Genomic DNA, 26293 nt, shown 5'->3' with positions numbered 1-26293 from the left:
TGGGGGAAGAGGGGAAAGTGTCTCGCGAGAACTCAGGCTTTCTCGGGCACGCGCGCCGGGCGGGGGCGGAGAGGGGCGTTTTCGGGCCGAGTTGGAGGAGGGGCGTGAGCACGCGCCGAAGAGGCGGGAAGCGGCTAAACGGATTTGGGCGCTGCGGCGCGGCTGTTCCGTCGGCGGGGTCGCGCGGGCCGGCATCCGCGGTGGCGCGCAGGGCAGGCGGGACGCCCGGGTCGGAGCTGGGCTCCGACGAAGGTCCCCGTAGCGTTCGGGCCGCGCTCGCGGCTCCCTCCTGCCCCGGCACCCGCCCGGCCCGCGGGACTGCAGGGCGCCTGGCGCGCGGGTAAGTGCCCCGGCCCGCCCGCCCGAGCCCGGAGCCCGCCGCTGGGCCGGGCCGCAGCGCCCCTGAGGAGCGCCGTGGGCAGCCTCGGGTCGGGCCGCGTCGTGCCCCGCACGGCCCGTGGCTGCCCCTGGTCTGGTCGCCTGCGCCGTGGGCCCGCGGGCGGGCGCGGGCGTTTGCAGCGACCCCGAGGTAGGATGCCCTCGACAGTGGCAGTCGTGAGGGCCCCGGGAACCAGCTCTCACTGTTGTCGCCTGGTCGTAGAACACGGCGTCCGTGCCGGCGCTCCCCCACCCTGCCCACCGTGAACAGCACCGACGGGCTTAGCAGGACCCACTCGTGGTGTGTGCCGTGGTGCCGCCACTTCCCTTGAGAACACAGGGCCGAGCAGGCGTTCGCAGTGACGAGCGGGATTGCGCCCGCGCCCCGTTTCCCTCGCCCGGTCTCGCGTCACGGGGACGCAGCCCCCTCCGCGCACACTTGAGTCACGGAGGGAGGACTCGCACTCTGGCTACTGGGGACGTTTTAATGAAATGTTTCAAAACTGCTTATGCAAGGGCCCCTGGGTTATAGATTGGTTTAGCGCATCCAGATTGGCACCTGTTTAATTAAGGTTGTCATTTAAAACCAGGAAGGTCACGCTAATAACAATAGGCATCTAGGTGGATACCGCTGTGGCTCATTTGGAAGCTGGTATTTCAGTGGCATCCTTTGTTTTCCTGCTGATGAGGCCTGTCCAGGAACTACATTCTGCCTTTCACTGTCTTGCCAGTTCCCTAATTGAAAGCTCTTAATTACTTTCTAGGTGCCGCTGTTGGTTGTTTTGGTTTGGGGGCCACACCCTGCAGTGCTCAAGGCTTCCTGCTGACTCCTCAGGGGTCACTCCTGGTGGTGCCTGAAATGGGCAGTGCCACTACCTTTCCACCCTGGTTGATTGGGTTTTTTTTTTCCCCATTTGCCACTTTTTTCCCCCTTACCTCTTTTTAATTTGCTTTTAGGGTGCAAAGAAATTAAGACTAAGAGCAGTTAAACCTATCACATAGCTGAGGTGAGATAAACTAAAACTATTTTTGTTTTCTTTCCATTGGGTTATGGAGGATGCACAAATAGCCCCACCTATTACTACTTATTTTTTTGGGGGGGGGTGCTCTTGGGCCACAAATAGTGATGCTTAGAAGTTTCTCCTACTCTGGATCATGTAGTGCTCCAGAGAAGGAGAAGCTTAGAAGTTTCTCCTACTCTGGATCGTGAAGTGCTCCATAAGAAGCTCTGGGAAGCTCCCCTACTCTGGATCATGTAGTGCTGGGATCAAACCCTGTTGCCGACATTCAAAGTCTGCATTCTAGCCCGACTACTTCTTTCACACTTCAGTAATTAAATATTAATGGCTCCCTTTAAATTCTATAGATTGTCTTGAAATTTAAAGTCATCCCTTTCCAATTATAATTCCAACTTTGTAGATGAACAGTGGAAAAAGCACGGATTGACTATAATTTTAAATATTTGTTAGCTCTCAGCTCTTGGTTGAATGCCATGTACGGTGTCCAAAAAGCTTTTTTTTTTTGCTTTTTTTTTTTTTTTAACTGGAATACATGAGACTGAAAAAACAGCTAAGCTGGTGAATCAGTTTTCCTATTCAGTTCTTTAACGTTCAGGTTCCTTTACTCTTGCAGTAAAGGAATCCAGGAACCGAGAATTAGAGAATTGAATAATAATAGTTGAAAATGTAGATTATTATGGCCAGTTAGGCTTAGCATGCATAAAAATTCAAAATTTTAAAACTTTTTTCAAAGTTTTAAAATTAATGGGATTTAGATATATAGATTTTTGATTTCTTTTTTAAAAATTTTATTTTCACAAAGTTCATAGTAATTGATTACATTCAATATTTCGATGCCAATTCCACCACCGTTACACCTTCTCACCACCAGTATTTTGTATTGCTTTTTATGAATAATCACATACTTAGTATTTAGCATTTAAGTAAGTAGTTAGTATGTGACCCATTCAATCATTTATTTATGTTCTTGATTTATTTAAAACTTATTTTCAAGACAGAAGCAATAGTACAGTGGGTAGGATGCTTGCCTTGCATAAGGCCAACCCGGATTCAATCTCTGGTGTCCCATACGGTCCTCCCAAGTACCACCAGGAGTAACTACTGAGTGCAGAGCCAGGAGTAAGTTCTGAGCATCCCTGGGTGTGACCCACAAACAAAACAAATAAATAAAAAATGTATGCTTCTGGAATTCTAAAATTTTAAGTAATTGGGGTCCGGAGACATTTCTGCAGCAAGCAGCTCTGCTCTGGATCATGGCTGTTAATGCACTTAAATAGCACTCAGAGGCAGTTCATAGGCATAACAGCCAGGAAGGATCCCGGAAGGGCGAGGAGATAGGAAGAGATGGCCCATTCCTGGCTTCTTGAGGCCTGGAGTTTTCAATCACTGATCCTGCATACCTGGGTTTTTTCAGCAGATTCATTCTTTCACATGAGAGGCTCTGGACGAGTCTTTGCAGATCAGCCGTGAGGGTGGCAGCTATTGGGCTCTGGAGGTTTGTGAACTCCAGGGTTCATTTGGAGCAGACAGAGGGACAACTGATCCTTTCTGAGGCACCCCTTTGAAATCATCCTGGCACAAGGTCCGAAGACATCTTTACAGCGAGCTGCTCTGTTCTGAGATTCATTTGTGAGTAACCTATTTTGTGTATCCAGTGTGGTGTTTTTAGATTAAAAAAAAAAAACACAACTTGGATAGTTTGGTCAGTTTCCCCCTCACTACACAAACACAATGGTACATTTATCATTGACATAGATTTCTGTCCTCTTTTCTGCATGTTACCTTAGGATTAATTTTGGAAGGCAAAAAGTAAATTATATCTTATGAAAAAAATTGAATACACAGCTTTTAAAAAGCATATCATGTGTTCTCTTCTTGGATGATAACAGTCTTGGGGACCTGGGGCTGGTCTGTTCTTTGTGTCTGAGCAGATGGGAGGGAGTGCTAGCTTAGCTCAGCTGATAGCTTCCCTCTAAGTTTCTTCTTTGTGCTGTGGGCATTATACTCAATTTCTCAAGAAAGGGACAAATGGGAACCTTAATTTTACGAAAGACTAGCTGCAAGTAATAAAACTTGCTAAATTATTAAGAGGCTTGGTTATTGAAACCTAATCAAAATTTCAATAAACTTTCATATCTGTAGGGGAAAATATCCTATTATACTTAGAATCTTTTTATTACAATTGTTATATGTGATTGTGGGGACTATTCATGTCTCAATATACCCTAACTCTGGTGCCAAAGAAAGAATTTTATGTAGAAAATATGCATTTTATACATTGTTCTCCAAATTGTTGACCTTTTTGTAAAATATTTAAGATTTATTAGGGTGTTTGCTTATACAATGTGTCTCAGTACATTTGCTTGTGTTTTAAAATGTTTTAATTGTCTTTTGCTCAAATTAAATTTTTTCTCTAAATTTTATTTTATTTTTATAAAATTGTTCACAATAATTCATTACATTTAATATTCAAAAACCAGTCCCACTACCATTGCACCTTCCCACCACCATATTTTGAATGTTTCCATCCCAAATTGTGCCCTCCAAAGCTTGGTACATCAGTGGTATAGGGTATAAGAGGTCTAGTAATTCTAAAATTTAGAATATGGTTCTACAGCAGATTCACTTATGAATGAGGCTATGTTGCTGTCTTCTGGGAGCTTTACTTATGAGTTTCTGGATCATGGCTGTTGATGTGATTATATGGTGCCAGGGGACAGTTTGTGGGAGTGACTGCCAAGCTACTGGTAAACTTGGGAGATGGAAAGAGGCCCATTCTTGCTCTGAGCTAGCCTGGAGATTTCAGTTGTGGGTCCTGCGTACCTGGGTTTTTTTGTTTGCGGATTCCCTCATGGGTGAGGCTTATCTGAGCCTGTGGAAAGCAGCGGTGAGTTGGGTTCTGGAGGTTTTCGGCTGCCAGCTCTGTTAGGGTGGGGAGGGAAACTCAACCTGCCCCACTCCAAGTTGCCCCCGTGAAGACAGCCTGGTGTGGGGTTTGGACCTCATTTTAGTTTTTTTCTTTGCCTTGTTATGGCAGTGTTATAAAGCATCAAAAGTGGAGAGTTAAATTCTAGAGGACAGTATTTGGAGAGAATTACTAATTAGGACTGTTGTACATTAATATTATTGGCGTTCCTAGGAATTTATTCCAATTGTCATTGAAACTTTTGTTACTTGTCATGCTGAACAGCACAAACAAGATGGCGTGTGTTTGAAATTAAATAAATGTATACTAAGTCTTAAAATGTTGATTTGTAATATTTAAAAAATCCAAAACAGGCCAGAGAGATGGTATAGGGGTTAAGGTGTCTGCAGATGTTCGGTCCCTGGCACCATGTGTTATGTGTTAATAGTACTATAGCAAAAGGAAGAGATACTTAACCATAATGAAGATGTTACAAGGGTAGGTACTCTAAGCTGTTTTCTGCTATAAAATAGGAAAACATTAGGTGACTTGGTTTTGTTTGGGGTCCACACCCAGTAATGCTCAGGGCTTACTCCTGGCTCATTGCACATCACTCCTGGTGGGTTTGGCAGGACTCGGGATCGTATGGGGTGTCAGGGATCTAACCCTGTCTTGATTTTGGTTTTGGGGTCACATCTAGCAATGCTCAGGGGTCAGTCCTGGCTCTGCACTCAGGAATTGTTCCTGGTGGTGCTTAGGGGACCATATGGGATACTGGGCAGGTTCAGGGCACACTCCTTACCTGCTGTACTATCTCTCCAGTCCCATCTAACTCTAGGTTGGGCACATGTAGGGCATTTGGCTTTATCTGCTATATTATCTTGACAGTCCTGAGTTTACATTTAAATTTATTTATGTAATACTGTAGTGATCTTACAGAATGGCCCCTTCTGAATGTTTTTCCTGAGTGGGCTCTATAAGACAATGAGGAGTGGACTCAAAGGCACGAGGAATAGAGATTAGAATTGAGTTCTAGTTTTATTTATTTTTTATTTTTATTTTTTAATTTTTTTTTCTTGAGTTCTAGTTTTGACTTAGCTCTTTGGTGTGATTTCAGTGCCTTTATGCCTGTTTCATTATCTCAACTAAATGATAACATTACCTTCTCTGCCTTTTTTTTTTTTTTTTGCTTTTTGGGTCACACCCGGCGATGCACAGGGGTTACTCCTGGCTCTTCACTCAGGAATTACTCCCGGCGGTGCTCAGGGGACCATATGGGATGCTGGGATTTGAACCCGGGTTGGCCGTGTGCAAGGATAAACGCCCTACCCACTGTGCTATCGCTCCAGCCCATCTGTCATAAAATATTTTGAATCTTTAATATTGCAGATATAAAACTTTTGAGAAAAAGCTTAAAAACTTAACAAATAAAGTTTAATTTTTATTTTCAGCAACTTCAGGTATGTGTTTGTACAGTAGTGTCTACCAGGATTTTAGGATTACTGTCCTTGTTTATTTCTTTGGTTTAGCCTTTCTTTTAAAAGTATTTTCTTTTCGTGTATCACCAGGAGATACACAGTAGCAAAGTATTCTTGTTTCAAAGAATATTCTGTCCCTTTCACCAGTGTACATTTCCCATCAACTCTCTCTCTCCCCCGCCACCCTCTCCCCCATCTCTTTTTCCTTCCTCCCCTCCCCAGACCTCTCCCTTTCCCTACCTTCCTTCCTCCTTTTGTGCATTGTGCTTTGCAGTACAGGTACTGAAAGATTATCTCATATATATGGTCACTGATAAATGGTCACTGTCATCCCAATGCTCATCGATTTGTTCAAGCGGGCACCAGTAATGTCTCCTTGTGAGACTTATTTTTACTGTTTTTGGCCTATTCAATACGCCACGGGTAGCTTGCCCGAGAGGGGTGGAGGAATTAAACTCGGGTCGGCTGCGTGAAAGGCGAACGCCCTACCGCAGTGCTATGGCTCCAGCCCCTCATATATATATATAATCTATATTATTATCATCCCATTGATTGTTGATTTTCTTGAGCGGTCTCAGTTATGTCTCCATTCGTCCTAGCCCTGAGATTTCAGAAGCCTCTCTTTACTCGTCCTTTCCAATGGTGCCACATTGGAGGCTTTCAGGGTCGGGGGAATGAGACCCATTATTATTACTGGTTTTGGCATATGAATATGCCACAGGGAGCTTGCCAGGCTCTCCTATGCGGGCAGGAAACTCTCAGTAGCTTGCCACGTTCTCCGAGAGGGAGAACCATAGTACAACAAATAGGTCATTTACCTTGCACATGGCTGACCCAAATTCAATCTCTGGCATCCCATATGGTCCCCCAAGCACCGCCACGAGTAATTCCTGAGTGCAGAGCCAGGAGTAACCCTTGGGCATCACTAGGTGTGACCCAAAAAGGCAAAAATAAATAAATAAGAACTATATATATATATATATATAATATTTTTTTTCCTTTACCTACTTTCAGCTCTCAGTTCTTGTCCAGAGTGATAATTTCCAACTCCGGACCTGGAGCAAGTAGAGCATTTGCCTTGCCATTCACTGACGCACGTTCCGTCCTCAACAACCCTTAGGCCTGAGCTCACCTGGAGTCATTCTTTTTTTTTTTTAATTTGTTTTATTGAATCACCATTTGGAAAGTTACGAAGTTCTCAGGCTTATGTCTCAGTTATACAATACTCAAACACCCATCCCTTCACCAGTGCCCATATTCCACCACCAAAAACCCCAGTATACCTCCCAACCCTCAACCCCCACCCCCGCCTGCGTAACTGATAAATTTCACTTCATTTTCTCTTTACCTTGATTACATTCCATATTTCAACACAAAACTCACTATTGTTGTTGGAGTTTCCCCCCAAAAGAAGACAGCCCTACTGCCAAGGAAGCATTTGATAATTAGTTTTCCATTGCTGAGAATGAAGAGATATGAAGTCCCGCTGTTCCAAGTACATAACTCTTTTTTTTTTCCCTCCTTTTCGCGCCACCAAGTTCATGCCTGCTTAATAGCCCTCATAATATGGCTGTCGCCAAGCCGCCCGACAAAGTAAAAAAAAAAAAAAAACTAAGAAAGAAGGATAGTTCCTTTCCTCAGCCGGTGTGGGGCTATGGCTTAGTTCACAGTCTAGAGACATGGCTGCAAGCAGTTTCTGGAACCAAAAGTAGTCTAGTTGGCTTCCGGATTCTGGTAGATCAGCAGCAAAGTGGCCGCACAAAATTGTGGCCACCCATCACCTGGAGTCATTCTTGAATAGAGCCAGGAGCAGTAGAAGTATGGCTCAAACCATCCCCCACCAAAATTTTCTCTCTTCTTTTTTTTAAGCCAAGTGATTTTACTAAAAGCTGCAATTTCTATCAGTAGTAGTCTACTGCTAGAAGATATTGTTTGTAACCATAATGCCAGAATTGTAATGTTTTTGTATCTGCTATAATCATAATGAACATAGATTAACTCATCTGTTAAATCTCATTTAATCAAATCAGTTTATTCAGCCATATACTAAAAAGACAGAGTCCATAACTTAATTATGTTTTAACATTTTATTCTAGACCAATAGATGTCTACTTAAATATTCCAACAGACCAGAGTGTTATTTTGTTATATCTGTTCTCTCTCCTTTTTTGGTTTTGGTGCCATACCCAGCAGTGCTCAGGTTCTGCACTCAGGATCACTCCTGGTGGTATGTGGGCTCACAGACTACATGGGGTATTGGAGATCTAACCTGCCTCAGCTTCGTGCAAGGCAAAATGCCCTACCTTTTTTTTTTTAACCTAAATATTAAGCTACATTCTTGGATCTTAGATGTGTTCAGCTTCATACTTTATGCACAACTGAGTTTTCATTTTAAATTCTCATAGGGGAAGTTGCAAAGTATATCTGTTAGGAGAGTAGGTCACCTACTTATAAGAATCTTATCCCATTAGTAAGATCTCCATCCATTGATTCAGTAGTTTCAAAGGCCACATTTTTCAAATATCACATTGAGCATTTTTAAAGTGAGGCATAGTCTATAGAAACATTCATAGAATTTTCTTTTTATTACTTAGTTGTATTCCACTGTGATGATGTCCTGCTATGTATTCAGTTGAAGACCTTATAAATTGCTTTTGGCATTTATGGATTCATAGCCCAAATACAGTAAAAGATATATACATACCTCTTGGAGAGCCTGGCAAGCTACCTGTGGCATATTCGGTATGCCAAAAACAGTAACGATGGGTCTCATTCCCTTGACCCTGAAAGAACCTCCAATCATTGGGAAAGACGAGTGAGGAGAGGCTGCTAAAATCTCAGGGCTGAGTGTAATAGAGACGTTACTGGTGCCTGCTCTAGTAAATCGATGAACAACGGGAAGACAGTGATACAGACAGTGATTCATGAATAAATCTACGATGAAATAAACTTTCACATGCAGGTTACTAATTAGTGGTTTTATTTCTCTTGAGTAAATAATGAGTAATATAATTTCCAGGTTGTGTTGTAAGTTTGCTTACTCTTTTTTTGTTTGTTTTTTGGTTTTTGGCTAAACAAATTTTTATTGACTTTTTAAAAAATTTATTTTCTTTTAATTTAGTTTTTAATTGAGTTACCGTGAGAACAGTTACAGGGCTTTTAGGATCTAGTCTCAGTCATACTATGCTCAAACACCCATCCCTTCACCAGTGCACATGTTCCATCACCAATAACCCCAGCATACCCCCCACACACTCCCCCTCTGCCTGTGTGGCAGATGATTTTCACTTTACTCTTTCCTTACTTTGATTACATTCAACTTTCGACAGGAAACTCACTATCATTATTTGGAGTTTTTCCCCTAACAGTCAGACCTGTTGGAATGGCATCATTAGATTGTATGTTTTGTATTGTTGGTAACAAAGAGCATATGATGTTGCAAGGTCACGAAAGCGGCCACCCAGATTTGGAATTCTAGTATTAAGTCCAGAGGTATTTCTGCCAGCAGCCACTGCATTCCGAGATTGGTTTCTATGGCCTGGGATCATGGTTGTTCATGGGTGACCGCTCGGGGTCTCATTTGGGCAGGAGGCAGGGCCGGTTCTGCCTCCCCCATCGCAAGATTCCCCGTGTGTCCCATTACTGCAAACTCCTACGTCTCTGTCCAATTGGTTCTGAACGGTAGCGGTCGACATGCTGTCCAGGGGGGAAAAAGCCAAGGGACAGAAACCCTTCCCCTCCCAGGGCTGCACAGGGCCGTAGCTTAGTTCAGAGTCCTGGAGTATATCTGCCAGCAGCCGCTGCATTCTGAGATTGGTTTCTGTGCCTCTGGGACAATGGACGCTCAGGGGTGACAGAGCCATTCCTGAGCATATATTTTGTATATGGTGCAGCCGCGCTGTTTGGAGATGTCCCAGTCCTGCATACCAGAGCCGTGTTAGTAGAAGCTCAGTGTCACCGAGGCTCCATCTGGAGAAGGCGTGCTGGCTGTACCTTCTCCGTCTGGCACTCCGGTATTGTTGGCCCAGTCTGGGGTCCGGAGCAATCCCGGCTTTTGGTGCTGCCGGAATGGCCTGGATTCTTCACTGCTGGTTGTGGCAAGATGGCGCCGAGGGCGTGACTTCCGGTCGCCGGAACGAATTGGAAACTGGGCTAAGTTTGTTTACTTTTTGAGAAATTCTCTTCTACTTTCCAAAGTGGTTGTACCGGTTTGCATTTCCACCTCGATATGGGAGCATTCCAGTATTAGATGTTGTCAGTTATTTTTCATTTTAATGTCATAATAATGCCTAATAATAGTGAGCATCTGTGTTTGTCATCTGCCTATCTTTGAAGTATCTTCAGGTTTTCTGCTCACCTCAAAATTTGTTTTCTTACTGAATCTTGGAATTCTTTGTGCCAGTGTTTTGTAAATAATATGTTTCTTCCATTTTGTGGTTTGTCTTACGTATTTTTACCTCCTTTTATAAATTTTTTAATTGAAGAACCATGATTTACAATGTTCTTGATAGTTGAATTTTAGGCATTCGGTGTTCTAGGACCACTTCCACCACTAGTGTCAACTTCCCTCCAACAGTGTCCCCAGATTTTCCTTCCCACTCCCCAGCCTGTCACCATGACAGGCAGATTTTTAAGTTTGGTTGTAGTTTGGATCTCATATTTTCAGTGTTTGCCCTTCTTTTGGCTTACTTCACTCTTTAACATGATTATCTTACAGCTCTAGCCAAGTTGCAGCAAATTGCATGATTTTGTCAGTCCTTATAGTTTTATAGAATTTCGTTATGTATGTATATCACATCTCTGTATACCACTCATCTACCTTGAACACCTAAGTTGCTTCCATATCTGAGCTATTATACTAAGTGCTCTAATTAATAGTAAGTGTTCTATTGAATGAATGATTTTGTGTTCTGGGTTAGAGACCCAGAAGCAGAATTGCTGGGTCATGTGGCAACTTATTTCTTAGTTTACAGTATGAAAATCTCTGTACAGTTTACTATTGGCCTTGAACCAGACAGCATTCCCACCAGCATGGATGAGAGTTCCTTTCTCCCCAGATCCCGCCAGAACCAAGTTTTTGATCTGTGCCATTCTTACTGGTGTAAGATGGTATCTCAATGTCATCTTGATTTAGATTTTCCTAATAAGTGATATTGAGCACTTTTTCACGTGCATGTTGACCATCTGTCTTTGGAGAATAGCCAGTTCATTTCATCTCCCTATTTTTGATATCATCTTGGGAGTTTCTGTTGTTGTTGAACTTTGTAAAGTGTTTGTACTTGATATCAACCCTTTATCTGACATCTTGATCACAAATATTCTCTATTTTAGTTTTAATCTGAGTTTCTTTTGCCATATAGAAACTCATTTGATGTGATACCATTTATTTATTTACTTTTGGTTTCAGGGCCACACCTGGCAGTGCTAAGGGGTTACTCCTGGCTCTGGGCCCAGGAATCACTCCTTGTGAGCTCAGGGAAACATAGGGGATGCAGAGTACTGAACCCAGGTTGGCTGCTGCAAGGCAAGTATCCTTACCTTTTGTACCAACTCTCCGGCCCCCATTTGTTTATATTTTACTCTCTTACCTTTGCTAATGGCATAATAGCATTTAGGACACCTCTGAGATCCAAATCTTTGAATGTTCTGCCTACATTTTCCTGTGTATTTGGTAGATTTTGCTCTGATCTCAAGGTCTTTGAATCACTTTGAGTTGGCTTTTGCCCTGCAGACACCAGCACTGGTTGTTCTTTTTGATGGGTGCCAGTCTCTCTGATATAAGATGATAACACATTTTTGTTTTCATTTAATTTCCCTGATGAGTGATATAGAGCATTTTTCCCTGATGAGTTATTGTATCACTGTATCACTGTCATCCCATTGCTCATCGATTTGCTCGAGCAGGCACCAGTAACCTCTCCATTGTGAGACTTGTTGTTACTGTTTTTGGTATATTGAATATGCCACGGGTAGTTTACCAGGCTCTGCCGTGTGGGTGGGATACTCTCAGTAGCTCGCCGGGCTCTCCGAGAGGGATGGAGGAATTGAACCTGGGTTGGCCACATGCAAGACAAACGCCCTACCTGCTGTGTTATTGCTCCAGCCCTGATAAGTCACTTAGAGTGTTTTTCCATGTGCCTTTTGGCCATTTGTATTTCTTCTTTGAGGTGGTTTCTTTTCATCTCGCTTCGTTTTTTGATGGATTTGATGTGTTTTTCTTGTAAAGTTCAATAAGTACTTTATATATATTGGATATTACATGAGTGGTGGGCAAATAGTTTTTCTCAATCAATTTTCTCAATATGTATTCTGGTCATTTTGTTTTTGTGGGGGGATACGGCGGGAGGGTTTAGCCACACCCAGCAATGCTCAGGGATTACTTCTAGCTCTGCTCTCAGAAACCAATCCTGGCCATGTTTGGGGAACTATATGGGATGCTGGGATCAAATCTGAATTGGCCACATGCAAGACAAATATCTCACCCACTGTACTGTCTCTCTGGTCCTCACAGTTTCTTTTGAGGTGCAGAAGCTTCTTAGTTTAATGTCCCATTTGCTTAACTTTGTTTCCACTTGCTTTGTCAGTGGTGTTTCATCCTTAGTTGCCTCTAGCATTAATGTCATGGAAGGTTCTCAGTGTTTTTATCTATGTGCCTTACAGATTCTGGTCTGATATCGAGGTCAAAACACATTTGGGAAATATTACCATTTTGATGATGTTCATTCTCCCAATCTATGAGTAGGGGATGTGTTTCCATTTCATTTTGTCCTCTTTAGGATTTTGTAGTATTTTGTCATCCACAAAAAGTGAGAAAGATTGAGCTCTCTTCCTATCTAGATGCCCTTATTATCTTTTTCTTGCTGAGTTCCTATGTGAAATACTTCCAATATCATATTGGATAGTTAAGTGGTGAGAGTGGGCAGCCTTATCTTGTATCTGGTCCTAGAAGGAAGGCTTTCTGTTCTTCACCTTTGTGTGTATAATATTTGCTGAGGGTTTGTAGTAAATGGCTATGGTTATGTTTAGGAGAACTCTTTCAACTTCCATTTTGTGCAGTTTTTATCATGAATGGGTGCTAGATCATATCAAATTCTTCCTCTGCATTGCTATAAGCATATGATTTTAATTTTTCAATTAAAAGTTAAAGTAAAAAATGGGGAGAAGAGATGAATATAAACTTCCTCAAAGAAGAAATATAAATGGACAAAAGGCACATAAAAAATGCCCTATATCACTCGTCACTAGGGAAATGCAAACCCAAACAACAGTGAGATATTTCATACCAGAGAGACTGACACTTATCAAAAAGAACAAGGCTCCCTACCTGCTGTGCTATCTCTCAGGCACCTACACTTCCTTCCTTCCTTCCTTCCTTCATTTATTTATTTATTTATTTGCTTTTTGGGTCACACCTGGCAATGCTCAGGATCTTGTGGTTCTTTGGTGACCATATCGGATGCTGGGGATCAAACCCAGGTCAGCACGTGCAAGGCAAACGCCCTACCCTTTGTACTGCTGTTCCACCACCAACACTTCTTTATTGAAGTTGCTTCCTTGGTCCTCTGGAACTTCAAGGATTCTTATGTTGTTCCTCTTGGAATTGATCCCTAAGTTCTCTTGTTTGCTGTGCATTTATTTTGAGTCTTTTCTGATCTTCTAATGTCTAGAGATTTCCTCTATCTCATCTTGGACTTCACTGATTTTTGTCTTCAGCTGCTGTTACTCTGCTGCTAAGTTCTTCCATTTGGTCTCGCTGGGGCTCTGAGTTTTTTATTTCACGTATCAAATTTTTATTTTTAATTTTTTTATTTTTATTTCACGTACCAAAGCTGGATCTCATTCTCCTGACCCTGAAAGAGCCTCCAATGCGGCATCGTTGGGAAGGCCAAGTAGAGAGAGGCTTCTAAAATCTCAGGGATAGGACGAATGGAGAGGTTACTGAGACTGCTTAAGATATTCTACGATCAACGGGATTTCTTGATTCGTGATCAAATTTTTAATTCTGTTACTTTTTTTTTAATTTGGTCACACCCGGCTATGCATAGGGGTTACCTCTGCACTCAGGAATTACTCCTGGCGGTGCTCAGGGGACCATATGGGATGCTGGGAATCAACCCGGGTTGGCCACGTGCAAGGTAACCTTGTGGTTGCCTTACCCACTGTGCTATCGCTCCAGCCCCTAATTCTGTTACTTCTGATTCTGTTTTTGTCACACTTTCTTGTGTGTGTTGTGTGTGGTTTTTTGTTTTTGTTTTTGTTTTTGTTTTTTTGCCGTCTATACCACTGTTCCTTTGAGCTCAATAAACATTCTCACCATTTCATCTGTAAATGTACTGTTGCTGTCTGTGGGTAGTCTTTCCACTTCTCCCTTCATGCCTTTCTACCTCCAGGGAGTTCTCTGGGGGACCAGTTTGTTGGTGTCCTCTTCAATCTTTTACAAAAACCTCCAAGCTAATTTTGTTTTAGGTGTTTAGGGCTTCTTTTGCTCGTTCTAGGAGGTATTCAGTGCCATTAACCCTTTACATACTCCATCCGTACTTAAGATTTTTGTGATCCTAGCTATCATTGTTACCTTTTAGAGTCCAAACATTTAGAAAGAACATTAGTAAATATCATTTTGGGAGGAGGCGCATCTGGTGGTGCTCCTAGCTCTGTGCTCAGGGAGTACTCCTGGTGGTGCTCAGGATACTATATGGGATGCACGGCATCAAACCTAGGTTAGCTACTGTCACTGTAGCACTATCATCCCATTGTTCATCGATTTGCTCGAATGGGAACCAGTAACGTCTCCATTGTGAGACTTGTTACTGTTTTTGGCATATCAAATACGCCATGGCTAGCTTTCCAGGCTCAGCTGTGCAGGCGGGATACACTTGGTAGCTTGTGGGGCTCTCTGAGAGGGACAGAGGAATCGAACCCGGGTCCGCTGAGTGCAAGGCAAATGCCCTACCTGCTGTGCTATCGCTTCAGTCCCCTCAAATAGTATCTTTTAAAAATAATTTTTATTTGGTTTTATTTGTGGGTGACACCCAGTGATGCTCAGAGGGTTAGCCACATGCAGGACAAATGCCTTACCCATGGTACTACTCAGTACATGAATATAATTTCACAACTAAATAATAGGATGATTTAATTACAGTAATAAAGTAATTGCTATAGGGGCTGGAGCAATAGCACAGCGGGTAGGGCATTTGCCTTACACGCGGCCGACCCAAGTTCGATTCCCAGCATCTCATATGGTCCCCTGAGCACCGCCAGGAGTAATTCCTGAGTGTAGAACCAGGAGTAACCCCTGTGCATCGCCGGGTGTGACCCAAAAAGCAAAAAATAAATAAAGTAATTGCTATAGTTAATTGTCTTTTAAAGGCCTAGCATGCATGACATGTTATTTACTTAATCCTCACAACAATCCTATAATATACATAGGTTATTGACATTTTAACAGATTTGAAAAAAACTAGGTCAAAGAAATTTAAAAGTTGATAGTAAATTAGATTGTTATTTGACATAGCTAGCTTTCAACCATGTATATCTATCTCAGATCTTGGACTTTTCTCATTGTGCTTTGCATCAATTAGAGTATTTGAATTTTGGCTTAGAAAGTCAGAATTTTTAATTTCTGAAATGAGAAAATTCAATAGGATATCATTCCTGTTTATACATTATAGAGAGTTATAAGAACTGTACTTTTCTATATATATAATGTGATGATTTTTTTTCTATTTCTAGGTAATCCATGATCTTCAAAAGAAATGAGTGTAACTGCTATTGCAGAAAGAGTTGAAACCTGGCTTTCAGCTACCTGGCATATTAAAGTACCTCCAATGTGGCTAGAAGCATGTATTAACTGGATCCAAGAAGAAAACAATAATGTTAATTTGAGCCAAGCACAGATCAATAAACAAGTGCTTGAACAGTGGCTCCTTACTGATCTGAGAGATTTGGAGCAACCTATTTTACCTGATGGCATTTTAGAAATTCCCAAAGGAGAACTGAATGGATTTTTTGCACTACAGATTAATTCATTGGTTGATGTAAGTCAACCTGCATATTCCCAAATACAGAAGCTGAGAGGCAAGAATACAACTAATGAGCTAATTACTGCTGAAACACAAGTTACCCAAAAAGCTTGGGAAGCAAAATCTTCTCGGATGCTGATGCTACAGCTTACTGATGGAGTTGTACAAATACAGGGAATGGAATATCAGTCTATTCCAGCTCTTCGTAATGATCTTTCTCCAGGCACAAAAATTTTGATTTATGGAAAAATTTCTTTTCGACTTGGTGTTCTCTTACTAAAGTCAGAAAATGTAAAAGTATTGGGAGGTGAAGTCGATGCTCTTATAGAGGAATATGCTCAAGAAAAAGTACTTGCAAGATTAATTGGGGAACCTGATTCTGCAGTTTCAGACATACCAAGTAATTCATACCAAAGTATCCCCAGAAATACCGATAATCTAGATTCTGCCTTTGGACCTTCTGATGAAGAACTCTTGGCAAGTCTTGAAGAAAGTGATGAGCTTGCTGGAATTAATAATACCTCCTTGGGAAAAGGATGTTTCAACATAGGTAGCTCCTCAAATAGTGTTTCCCCAGAACAGTCGAGTTTTGAACCAGGATTTGTTAATGTTTCAAGACCAAAGGATAAACCACCAGATCAATCTATACACGTTATTGATGAAGAGTTAGATGACTTTTCACTAGAGGAAGCCTTGCTTTTAGAAGAAACTGTCCAGCAAGAACAAATGGAGACTCAAGAATTGCAGCCAATGACTTTTAACAGAAATACAGCAAAATGTGTGGAGAGATCTTCTCATAAGTGTAATACTCTGAATGATTTTTCTTTGAGTTTCAAAAATGGAAATGGTCAAAATAATGAAGTATCTGAACAAATGACTAACGGAGACAAATCTTTCAATTGTCCACCTTCTAGAGATCAAAACAACATTTTTTCAACTCATGTGGTACCCTTATCTTATGATTTTACAACTAAAGATAAGAACTTAGACAGTAAAACAAAAGAAAACATCAGCAGGTCAGATGGTGGATGTTCCTTAAATAATGAAATAATAAGTGGGGAACTGGTAAGTTATGTATCAAAAAGGAGTTTACAAATTTCTAATGAAAATAATCACCATTTACAGACTTGTTCTTTAAGATCATCAGAAACTTGTACTAATATTTCTGTTGCCATGGATTTGTTTTCTCCACCTTTCATCTACTTGTCTGTTCTAATGACTAGCAAGCCAAAGGAAGTTACAACAGTGAAAGTCAAAGCTTTTATTGTAACCTTAACTGGAAATCTATCAAGTTCTGGTGGCATTTGGAGTCTAACAGCAAAAATTTCTGATGGCACTGCCTATCTAGATGTAGACTTCTTAGATGAAATACTTACTAGTTTAATAGGGTTTTCAGTACCAGAAATGAAACAATTGAAAAAGGATCGTCTTAAATACCAGAAGTTCCTGGAAGGTTTGCAGAAATGTCAAAGAGATCTAATAGATTTATGCTGTCTAATGACTGTTTCATTTAATCCATCTTTATCCAAAGGAACAGTAGTGGCATTACAAGATGTTAATGTGGAGCACCTTGAGAACTTACAGAAGCGATTGAATAATTAATTTACTAAAATTGTGTTAGAAAACAACCCAAGGAATATTTAGAAATTATCATTTTTTGGACTTTTTTTTTAAAGGGAAAAAGGAAGTTTCATAACAATTCGGTCTACTTTTAAATGTTTTGTTGTCTATTAGGGTTTTTTTTTTTAATAAGTTTAACCTTTTTTGGTTATTTTTTATGGGGTCTACCCAGTGGGGCTCAGGGCTTACTCCCAGCTCTGCACTCTAAGGATCACACAGGTGCCAGAAAGATAGTACAGCATGTAGGGGGCTTGTCTTGCACATGGCTCACCCAGGTTCTATCCCCAGCATCTCAGATGGTCCCTCAGGCTCCTCAGGAGTGATTCCTAAGTACAGAGCCAGGAGTACAGCCGGAGCACCACTGGGTGTGTCCACCAACTCCCTGGAAAAAAAAAAAAGGATCATTTCCAGCAGGCTCTGGTACCACATGGAATATTGGGGATTGAATCTGGGTCTGCTGCTTGCAAGGCAAGCACTGTACCCCAATGAATTTAACTTTGATAGTATCTTTGTTGAAGGAGTACTGATTCATTATTGAGAAATTTGTTTTCAACTTTTCATTTCATATAAAATAATTGCTAAAGCATCAGTGTTTACTTATGGGTCCTTGTTAAAAGTTATGAATAAATAAAATTTTGATAAGTTGGTTTGTTTTATTACAAAATTTTAAAAATGTAAACCGTTGGAGGAGAATGGACACTGGTGGAGAGATGTAAACTAAATGCAAACATGAGAGTTCATAAGTTTGTAACTGTACCTCACAGTGATTCACTAATAAACATTTAAAAAAAAATGCAAACCAGATAGGTCAAAAAACATCCTTTGCAGTGGAGAGAAAATGTTATGCTCATCTTTATTTTTCTGATTATAAATATTTGGTATATTTGTGATTAAATATTTTAACTAAATTGTGGTAAATATTGTTAACTGGATATCTTTTAGTGACTATATTGAATGGTTTAAAAAAAAGTCTTATTTTAGTGCCAGAGAGATAATACAGGGCTTAAGCAGGCTTTGCAGATAGCCAACCCTAATGTGATCCCTGGTATTGCATGGTCCCCTGAGCATCACCAGGTACAGCTCTGGGTGCCCCTGAGTACTGCCAGGGTGGCCCAGGTAATTCCTGACCTTTCAGTGCACAGGGCCCCTTGCATTGGACTATTCAGCCCAGTTGACTGAGAATCTCTAGGAGGGACCCATGGGTCTTCTGAGCATTGATTGGGAGGTGCCCACTCACTTTCACAAAAAAAAAATTTATTTCTGAAAAGCATTATAAAATTTTTTCTAAGGTTTAATTTTTTTAAATCTTTATTTATTTTGGATTAAATTACGTATCCACTTCTTTAGATGCGATTAATCCCTCTCTGGTCTTTATATGTGAGCCTTCTTTTAGTTCTGTTGAAAATTATCTTTATTTGGGGGGCTTGTGTGTGGAGGGGGAGAACTCACCATGAGTTACAAAGTTATGCACAAAATCTTCCCAAACCAATCTCTTAACCAGTGGTGCTGATCTTTTTTCCTGAAGTATGGTATATGCCACTTTTTCACTTGACTGTTAAACACACACACATTTGAGGGATGGGAGAGATAGCTAGCTCAGTGGGCCAAATCCTGTCCAAATCCTTTGTGGGAGGCTTGAGTTCATTCTACATGGTCCCCTTAAGATTATGAGGTATTGGGGCTGGAGCAATAGCACAGCGGGTAGAGCATTTGCCTTGCACGCGGCCAACCCGGGTTCGAATCCCAGCATCCCATATGGTCCCCTGAGCACCACCAGGAGTAATTCCTGAGTGTAGAACCAGGAGTAACCCCTGTGCATCACCGGGTGTGACCCAAAAAGAAAAAAAAGATTATGAGGTATGACCTCCAAGCACTGGATCACAGGAGTTACCAAGCCTGGAATAACCCCCAAAAGATTTGGCTTGCTTCCCGAAAAATAAGAGACATTTGAGTAACTAGTAATTTGACACCTGACTTGAAGTTACCAGACAGACTGAATTTGAATCCCAGTGTGACCTCATGCAGAGGGCAAAACCTGCAGCACTGAGAGATCCCAGTGTGAGCACAAGTATCCTGCAGTAAGTGTATGAGTACTGACAACCAAGTGTGCCACCGCTCACCATCCTGCAACAATAGTAGCCAAATAGGGGACAGGGATGGGGCACAAACAATGCTAAAGAGCCACCTGTGTGTGGTAAAATTATTTTTATTAATCTTTATTAGTTTTTTTTTCCTTTTTGGTCACACCCAGCAATACTCAGGTGTTACTCCTGGCTCTGCATTCAGGAATTATTCCTGGTGGTGCTCAGGGGACCATATGGGATGCTGGGGATCGAACCTGGTTGGCCACATGCAAGGCAAAGGCCCTCCCCACTGTACTACCACTCCACCCCTTCCATAGTTTTATTGACTTTAAGGTTTGGGGCCACATTGTTCAATCACACGATCACAGTGCTTGGGGGTTATACCTGACTCTGGATTCAGGAGTGACCCCTGGAAGTATTTGGGGAAACATGTGGCACAAGGGATTCAAACCTTTCATATACAATACTGTCGGTACTTTATCTCTGCTCCCAAAGAATCTGTAATTTTAAGACATTAGATAGTAAAATAGCACACTTTTATTATTAAAGTAGATGAACATAACATTTACATGTGTATGTGGCACAGTATTTTGCGGGGTATGATTTGGACCACACCCAGCGGAGCTTGAATCAATCCTGGCAGTACTTGGACCATGTTCATTGTGGGCGTTGAACTGGCATGCAAGACAAGCACCTTCACCCACAGCATACAGTGGGAGGAGCATGCCTCAATACAATATAGTCATATTTTGTTGAAAAATGATAAATGAGTTAAAGGCATCAAGCTGCTGTGTTGATCTGTGCTCTTATAGTAACCTATATCCTTTTCATTATCAGAGATCTGAATAAGATTACATATCCTTTGATTCTAAGTGTCCATGTCCTGTACTTGTGCTTGAAAATTGGTTTAGACCTTTTCCTCTTCATTTTCAGTGACTGAAGACTCGTTATAGTACTTTACCATGAAGTTCATCCTTTTTGGTTCTTTGATTCTTGCTCTGTCTGGGATTACTTTTGTACATCTGATTGATCTTTGTCTTATTTTGCCCTCAAGCCTCTTATAATTCTGCTAGATATTTTTAGAGTATTTTTTTCTCTTTGTTAACCTTTAATATCAGTCTTCTGATCTTTTACTTATGAGTAAAGTCTGAACTCTTCAACTGTTTTGTAAATCCTTTTTTGATTCTTGCTTTCCTTTGGATTCTACCTGATTTTTTACACCTACCTAGTGTGTTCCTAAATTTTAGTCAGATTTACAACTTTAAATTATTAGCAGATGCCAAGAATGCAGAAGAATATCTTTTTAAGGGCTAGAGCTATAGCACAGCGTATAGGGCGTTTGTCTTGCACACGGCATATCCGGGTTTGACTCCCAACATCCCATATGGTCCCCTGAGCACCGCCAGGGGTAATTCCTATATATATACATATATATGTATACATATGTCTTTTTAATGCTCAAGCTTATTATTTTTTGTTTGCACATTCCATTATCTTTATGGCACCCAAATACTTTCATATTTCAATTTAGCTTAAGCTTTAGGTGCCCCTGCTCACTTTCATGCCTCCTGTACATTGTACTGACTAATGCTGTATATATTTGCTTCTCTAATTCTTATTCTACCTTTTGGGCAAAATAGGTACTGTAGGTTTCTCCTGTGCATTAGCAACATTATTTACCCTTTTTTGTTTTACCATTCTTTAACCTTTATTGGATACCAGTAACATCCAGTTTTAACCATCAAAAATTTCTCCAAGTTAGAGCACATGCCTAGCATGTCTAAGACCCTGGTTTTGATTCAGCTCTGTGTGCTACTACCAACCTCTCTACCACCAGCTATAGTCCTGGTGACTCGAGCATTGCTAAGTGATCTATGACACTTGAGCATCACTGGATGTGGCCCCTGTTAAATTATTTCAGGCAGCAAAGTATTTCATGAGGGACAAAATGATCTCTTAAGAATCATTGCTCTGGGGCTGGAGTAATAGCACAGCGGGTATGGTGTTTGCCTTGTACGCGGCAGATCCAAGTTCAACTCCCAGCATCCCATATGGTCCCCTGAGCACCACCAGGGGTAATTCCTGAGTGCAGAGCCAGGAGTGACCCCTGTGCATCGCCATATGTGACCCAAAAAGAAAAAAAAATTGCTCTGGGGCTGTAGCGATAGTACAGCGGGTAAGGCGTTTGCCTTGCACGCAGGAGATCCGAGTTTGATTCCCAGCATCCCAGGTGGTCCCCTGAGCACTACCAGGAGTAATTACTGAGTGCAAAGCCAGGAGTAACCACTGCAGTGCTGGGTGTGACCCAAAAAGCAAAAAAAAAAAAAAAAAATTATTGCTCTATTGAATACAAGCTGCTTGTAGTTATGACAGTGTTTGACCTTTGTAAGACTGGTGTTTTTTTATATTACCAGTGAATAATCCAATCTGATATTTTTGCAGGAAGGCAGGTTGACTCAAGTTAATCCTGGCGCACTACTTAGGAGTAGCTCCTGGTAGTGCCATCTGGGATTGCACCCGAATCATGAGGGAGGTACCTTCTTGCATGTAACATATATGCTTTAGCACTTTGAGCTCTTTCTGGCTCCAAACATGATACTCCTTAAGTGTGTTTTTATGATACAAGAATGATAGTAAAAGGCATCTGTCTGAAGGAAATGGAAGGGAAAAATGGACTCACTCTTGGGAGTGAATGCTTTCAAAAAGTCCATGGTCTTTACTCCTCCATTCTGCAAGTGTTAAACCTGTATTGGCCTTTGCCAGGTCTAGTTTGTAACTTGTTGCTGAATGGACACTCTTCTGAAGTTAGCAAGCAGTAGATGGAGCATGCTGACATACCTGGATTTACCCACACCTACTGGGAGTTGACTCCATGGAAGATTTATGTGCCTTGCCTGTCACCTCCAGCACTGCAACAAAGACAGTGACAACAACAAACAATGCTTGGGAGTGGGAGTCCGGGTAGGGGTGGGGGTGGGGCAAAGACTGAAAACTTTAGTAGGAAACTGGGAATTCAGAAAAATAAAAGAACAAGGGATAAAATTTAAAAATTAGTGAATGAGGAGCAGGAGAAATAGTATGGCAGATAAAATGCTTACCTTGCACCCTAACACTAACAGGAGTGATTTCTATGCCTGAACCAAGACTAAGCCCTGAGCACCAATAGATATGGCCCAAAACCAAAAATTTTTGTGAATGAATTTAACTGACAAACAGCTGGAAAAAAAATGGATTAAATTGATGAGAAAACGTTCAGAACCATGGGTAGACAGGATTGCTTAACAGAAAGTAACAAAACAGAAGGGCTAAGTTAATGCTATTGTAGACCCAGGAAGAAGAAATATTAAATATTTGCAGTTAGTGTTTAAGGATTTTCTAAAAATGTATTAAAATAATCAGCACATTTTAAATGCACCACAAATCATAAATTTAGAGAAAATAATGCCTATGCAAATATTATTCAGAGTAAAGAAATAAGGCACATCACTTTTCAAATGCAAAAGTGAATTCATACAATGCAGTGATATCTTCAAGTGATAAGGAAAATACCAACTTAGAGTTCTATATAAAGCAAAACAGACCTTCATACAGGCAGATAGGACCCCACCCTCAATGTAGCACTGTAGCACTGTTGTCCTGTTGCTCATCAATTTTGCTCCAGCACCAGTAATGTCTCCATTGTGAGACTTGTTACTGTTTTTGGCATATCAAGCACACCACGGGCAGCTTGCCAGGCTCCCAAGAGGGACAGAGGAATAGAACCTGGGTCGGCCTTGAGCAAGGCAAACGCCTACCCATTGTACTATCACTCCCGTCCCCTCCCCCGACCCCCATGTACTTTTGGAAAATAAAGCTTTAAAAAGAGATCACCTAGATCTGAAGTGGCCCAAAAGCTTGAAGACCACATCCCTTTGACATGCAAATCCTGAGCTCTCTGGAAAGAATAAACAGCTGCAGAAATTCAAGACCCCACTCACAGAAGGGAGAACCGCTTGCTTAAACACTTTCGCTTGTCTCTATGTCTCCGCTTGCTTTTTCCAGTTTGAAGAAGCTCGTGTTTTCTCTTGAATACGTATTTCCTCTCTGTCTCCCCTCACATCTTTCTAAATAAATTTTGTTCATAAAAACTACCTTGCTGAGAGAGAAAGTATAAGGGAATGTGCCTGGCACGGGGGGTGAGGGAGGAGTGATACTGGGAACATTGGTATACTGGGAACATTGGTGGTGGAGAATGGACACTGGTGGAGGGATGGGTACTCGATCGTTGTATGACTGAAACATGAGCATGAAAGTTTGTAAGTCTGTAACTGTACTTCACGGTGATTCATTAAAAAATAAAAAAAATTAATTAAAAAAAGATTTAAAACTTTTTCAGACCAAAAAAAAAAAACTATCTTGCTTCAGTATTTTGTCTCCTGAAATTCTTTTCTGTGAAGGTAAGGCAGTGAACATAGAACACCTATGCTGATGTTGGGACTAATTTTCCTTTCCTGGAAAAAACAATTCCTTGCCACAGCTGAGTCCACAACTGTATTATTAAAGCATCAAAATTTGTGAGATGTAGATAAAAAAGGGACTGGCGCAATAGTACAATGGGTAGGGCACATAGCTTGCCTTCTGGTCCCTAAACCCCACCAAGAGTGATTTCGGACCACAGAACCAAGTCAGCACCGCTGGGTATGACACTCCCCCAAAAAGGGTATAAATAAAATCAGAAATAGGAAGCAGCAAGAGATAGTACAGAAATGCAAGTGGCCCATAATAGAACATTATAATTATATGACAACAGAAATCCTAGAAAAAGTGGACAGATTCTTAGAAACATGTAATATTCTGGTACTGAGTCAAGAAGAAACAGAGTGCTCGCTTTGCCAGCACATATACTAAAATTGGAACGATACAGACATTAGGATAGCCCCTGTGCAAGGATGACATACAAATTCGTGAAGCGTTCCATATTTTTAGAAGAAAAAAAAATAGAAAGTCTGAACAAGGAGCTAGAACAATAGCACAGCAGATAAGGCATTTGCCTTGCACGAAGCCAACCCAGGTTCAATTCCCAGCATTCCATATGGTCCCCCGAGTACCACCAGGAGTAATTCCTGAGTGCAGAGCCAGGAATATCTCCTGTGCATTGCCGGGTGTGATCTAAACAGAAAGAAAGAAAAAAAAAGTCTGAACAACCCATGAAGAGTAAAAGCAATGAAACAAACCATCTAACAATCTAAAGTTCCACCCCAAAGCCCAAGAACCAGATTGCTTCCCTAGTAAATTTACCAAAACTTACAAGACTAATAATACTTATTCTCACATTCTAAATTAAAAAGGAGGGCAAATTTCCGAACATATTTTATGAAGTTACCATTACTCTGACTCAAAACTGGACAAAGACATCTTCTGAGAGTTTTAGAAAACAATATCTTGCTTTCCACTGCTGCTGCTGCTGCATGAGCACGATCCTGGAGGCCAACTTAACTATTTTGGACACGAGCAGCTCGCAGAAATGCCTCCAGACTGTGAATGGAGCCACTGCCCCATGCAGCGCCAGTGGGGAAGGGTTTCTCTCTCTCAACACTTCCTTCCTGGGCACAGCATGGCAATTGCTGCTTTTTGAGCACAAAATGGAGGTACCAGCCCAGCTGCAGCGGGACGCGCGGGAGATCCCAGGAGGCGGGGGGTACCTGCCTGCCCTCTGCCGATATTTAAGCGAAGTGGCCACACGTGTGCGGCCTTTCCGTTGCTGCTGCTGCACAAGCATGATCCCGGAGGCCAACTGAACTACTTTGGACACAAGCTTCTTGCAGAAATGCCTCCAGATTGTGAACTGAGCCACTACCCCATGTGGCGCCAGCGGGGAAGGGTTCTCTCTCCAAGCTTTTCCATCTTATGAGCACCACAAAAGGGAAGTAAAAGCTTGCAGTGATGCAATTTCTGGCAGAATTTCCCCTGGACTTTATACAGAAATCCAAAATAGCATGGCGCGACCTAATATCTCTTAATTGTCAGCAATGTGAAACGGTTCCTTTTTAGCAGGTCTGACTTTGGGGAGAAAGTCCAAACAATAATAGTGAGTTTTTTGTTGAAATATTGAAGGTAATCAAAGTAGCAGCCATTTCTCTAGACTGTGAACTAAGCCATAGCCCCACGCCGGCTGAGGAGAAGACATATCCTTCTTTCTCGTTTCTTTTCCCTTTTCGGGGAGAAATGCGGCATGGCGTCCACCATATTATGAGGTTTATTAAACAGGCACGAACTTGGTGGCGCAGGAAGGGGAAAAAATAAAATTATGTACTTGGAACAGTGGGACGCTTGGGCAGTGTCGGGGCGGGGCCAATACCAGTGTACGCTACACCGAGATTCCACCTAGGTGGCTACACTTTTGTGCAGCCGCTTTGCTGCAGAATGACCGGAATCCGAAGGCCAACTAAACTACTTTTGGTTCCAGAAACTGCTTGCAGCCATGTCTCTAGACTGTGAACTAAACCATAGTCCCACGCCAGCCGAGGACGGGAAATATTCTTCTTTCTCAGTTTTTTTTTCCCCTTTTCGGGCAGCGTGGCATCAGCCATATTATGAGGTCTACTAAGCAGGCACCAACTTGGTGGTGGTGTGGGAAGGAGGAAAAAACTAGTTATGTACTTGGAACAGCGGGACTTCATATCTCTTCATTCTCAGCAATGGAAAACTAATTATCAAATGCTTCCTTGGCAGTAGGGCTGTCTTTTTGGGGGGGAAACTCCAACAACAATAGTGAGTTTTATGTTGAAATATGGAATGTAATCAAGGTAAA

General features: G+C 41.6%; 1 protein-coding gene and 1 non-coding gene across 5 annotated transcripts; both read left to right on the top strand.

Moving 5' to 3' along the window:
- The first annotated feature begins 8 nt into the window (after positions 1–8).
- RMI1 (RecQ mediated genome instability 1) lies at positions 9–26293 on the top strand. 4 transcript variants are annotated; one of them, XM_055121237.1, is made up of 4 exons: positions 9–340; positions 1336–1385; positions 2812–3026; positions 15510–26293. In XM_055121237.1, exon 4 carries the CDS (start codon positions 15533–15535, stop codon positions 17399–17401), a length of 1869 nt encoding a protein of 622 aa, XP_054977212.1. In that variant the 5' UTR covers positions 9–340; positions 1336–1385; positions 2812–3026; positions 15510–15532; the 3' UTR covers positions 17402–26293. The 4 variants fall into 4 exon arrangements, with proteins under 4 accessions (XP_054977212.1, XP_054977168.1, XP_054977150.1 ...); XM_055121193.1 differs by lacking the exon at positions 1336–1385 and having other exon boundaries at positions 2815–3026; XM_055121175.1 differs by lacking the exon at positions 1336–1385.
- LOC129401354 (U6 spliceosomal RNA) lies at positions 24363–24466 on the top strand. Its single transcript, XR_008628284.1, has one exon. It is a non-coding gene; the product is annotated as a U6 spliceosomal RNA (small nuclear RNA).

This window comes from Sorex araneus, chromosome 1 (genome assembly GCF_027595985.1).
Source record: "Sorex araneus isolate mSorAra2 chromosome 1, mSorAra2.pri, whole genome shotgun sequence".
Classification (NCBI taxonomy): Eukaryota; Metazoa; Chordata; class Mammalia; order Eulipotyphla; family Soricidae; genus Sorex; species Sorex araneus.
This window is presented reverse-complemented; position numbering and strand designations above follow the sequence as displayed.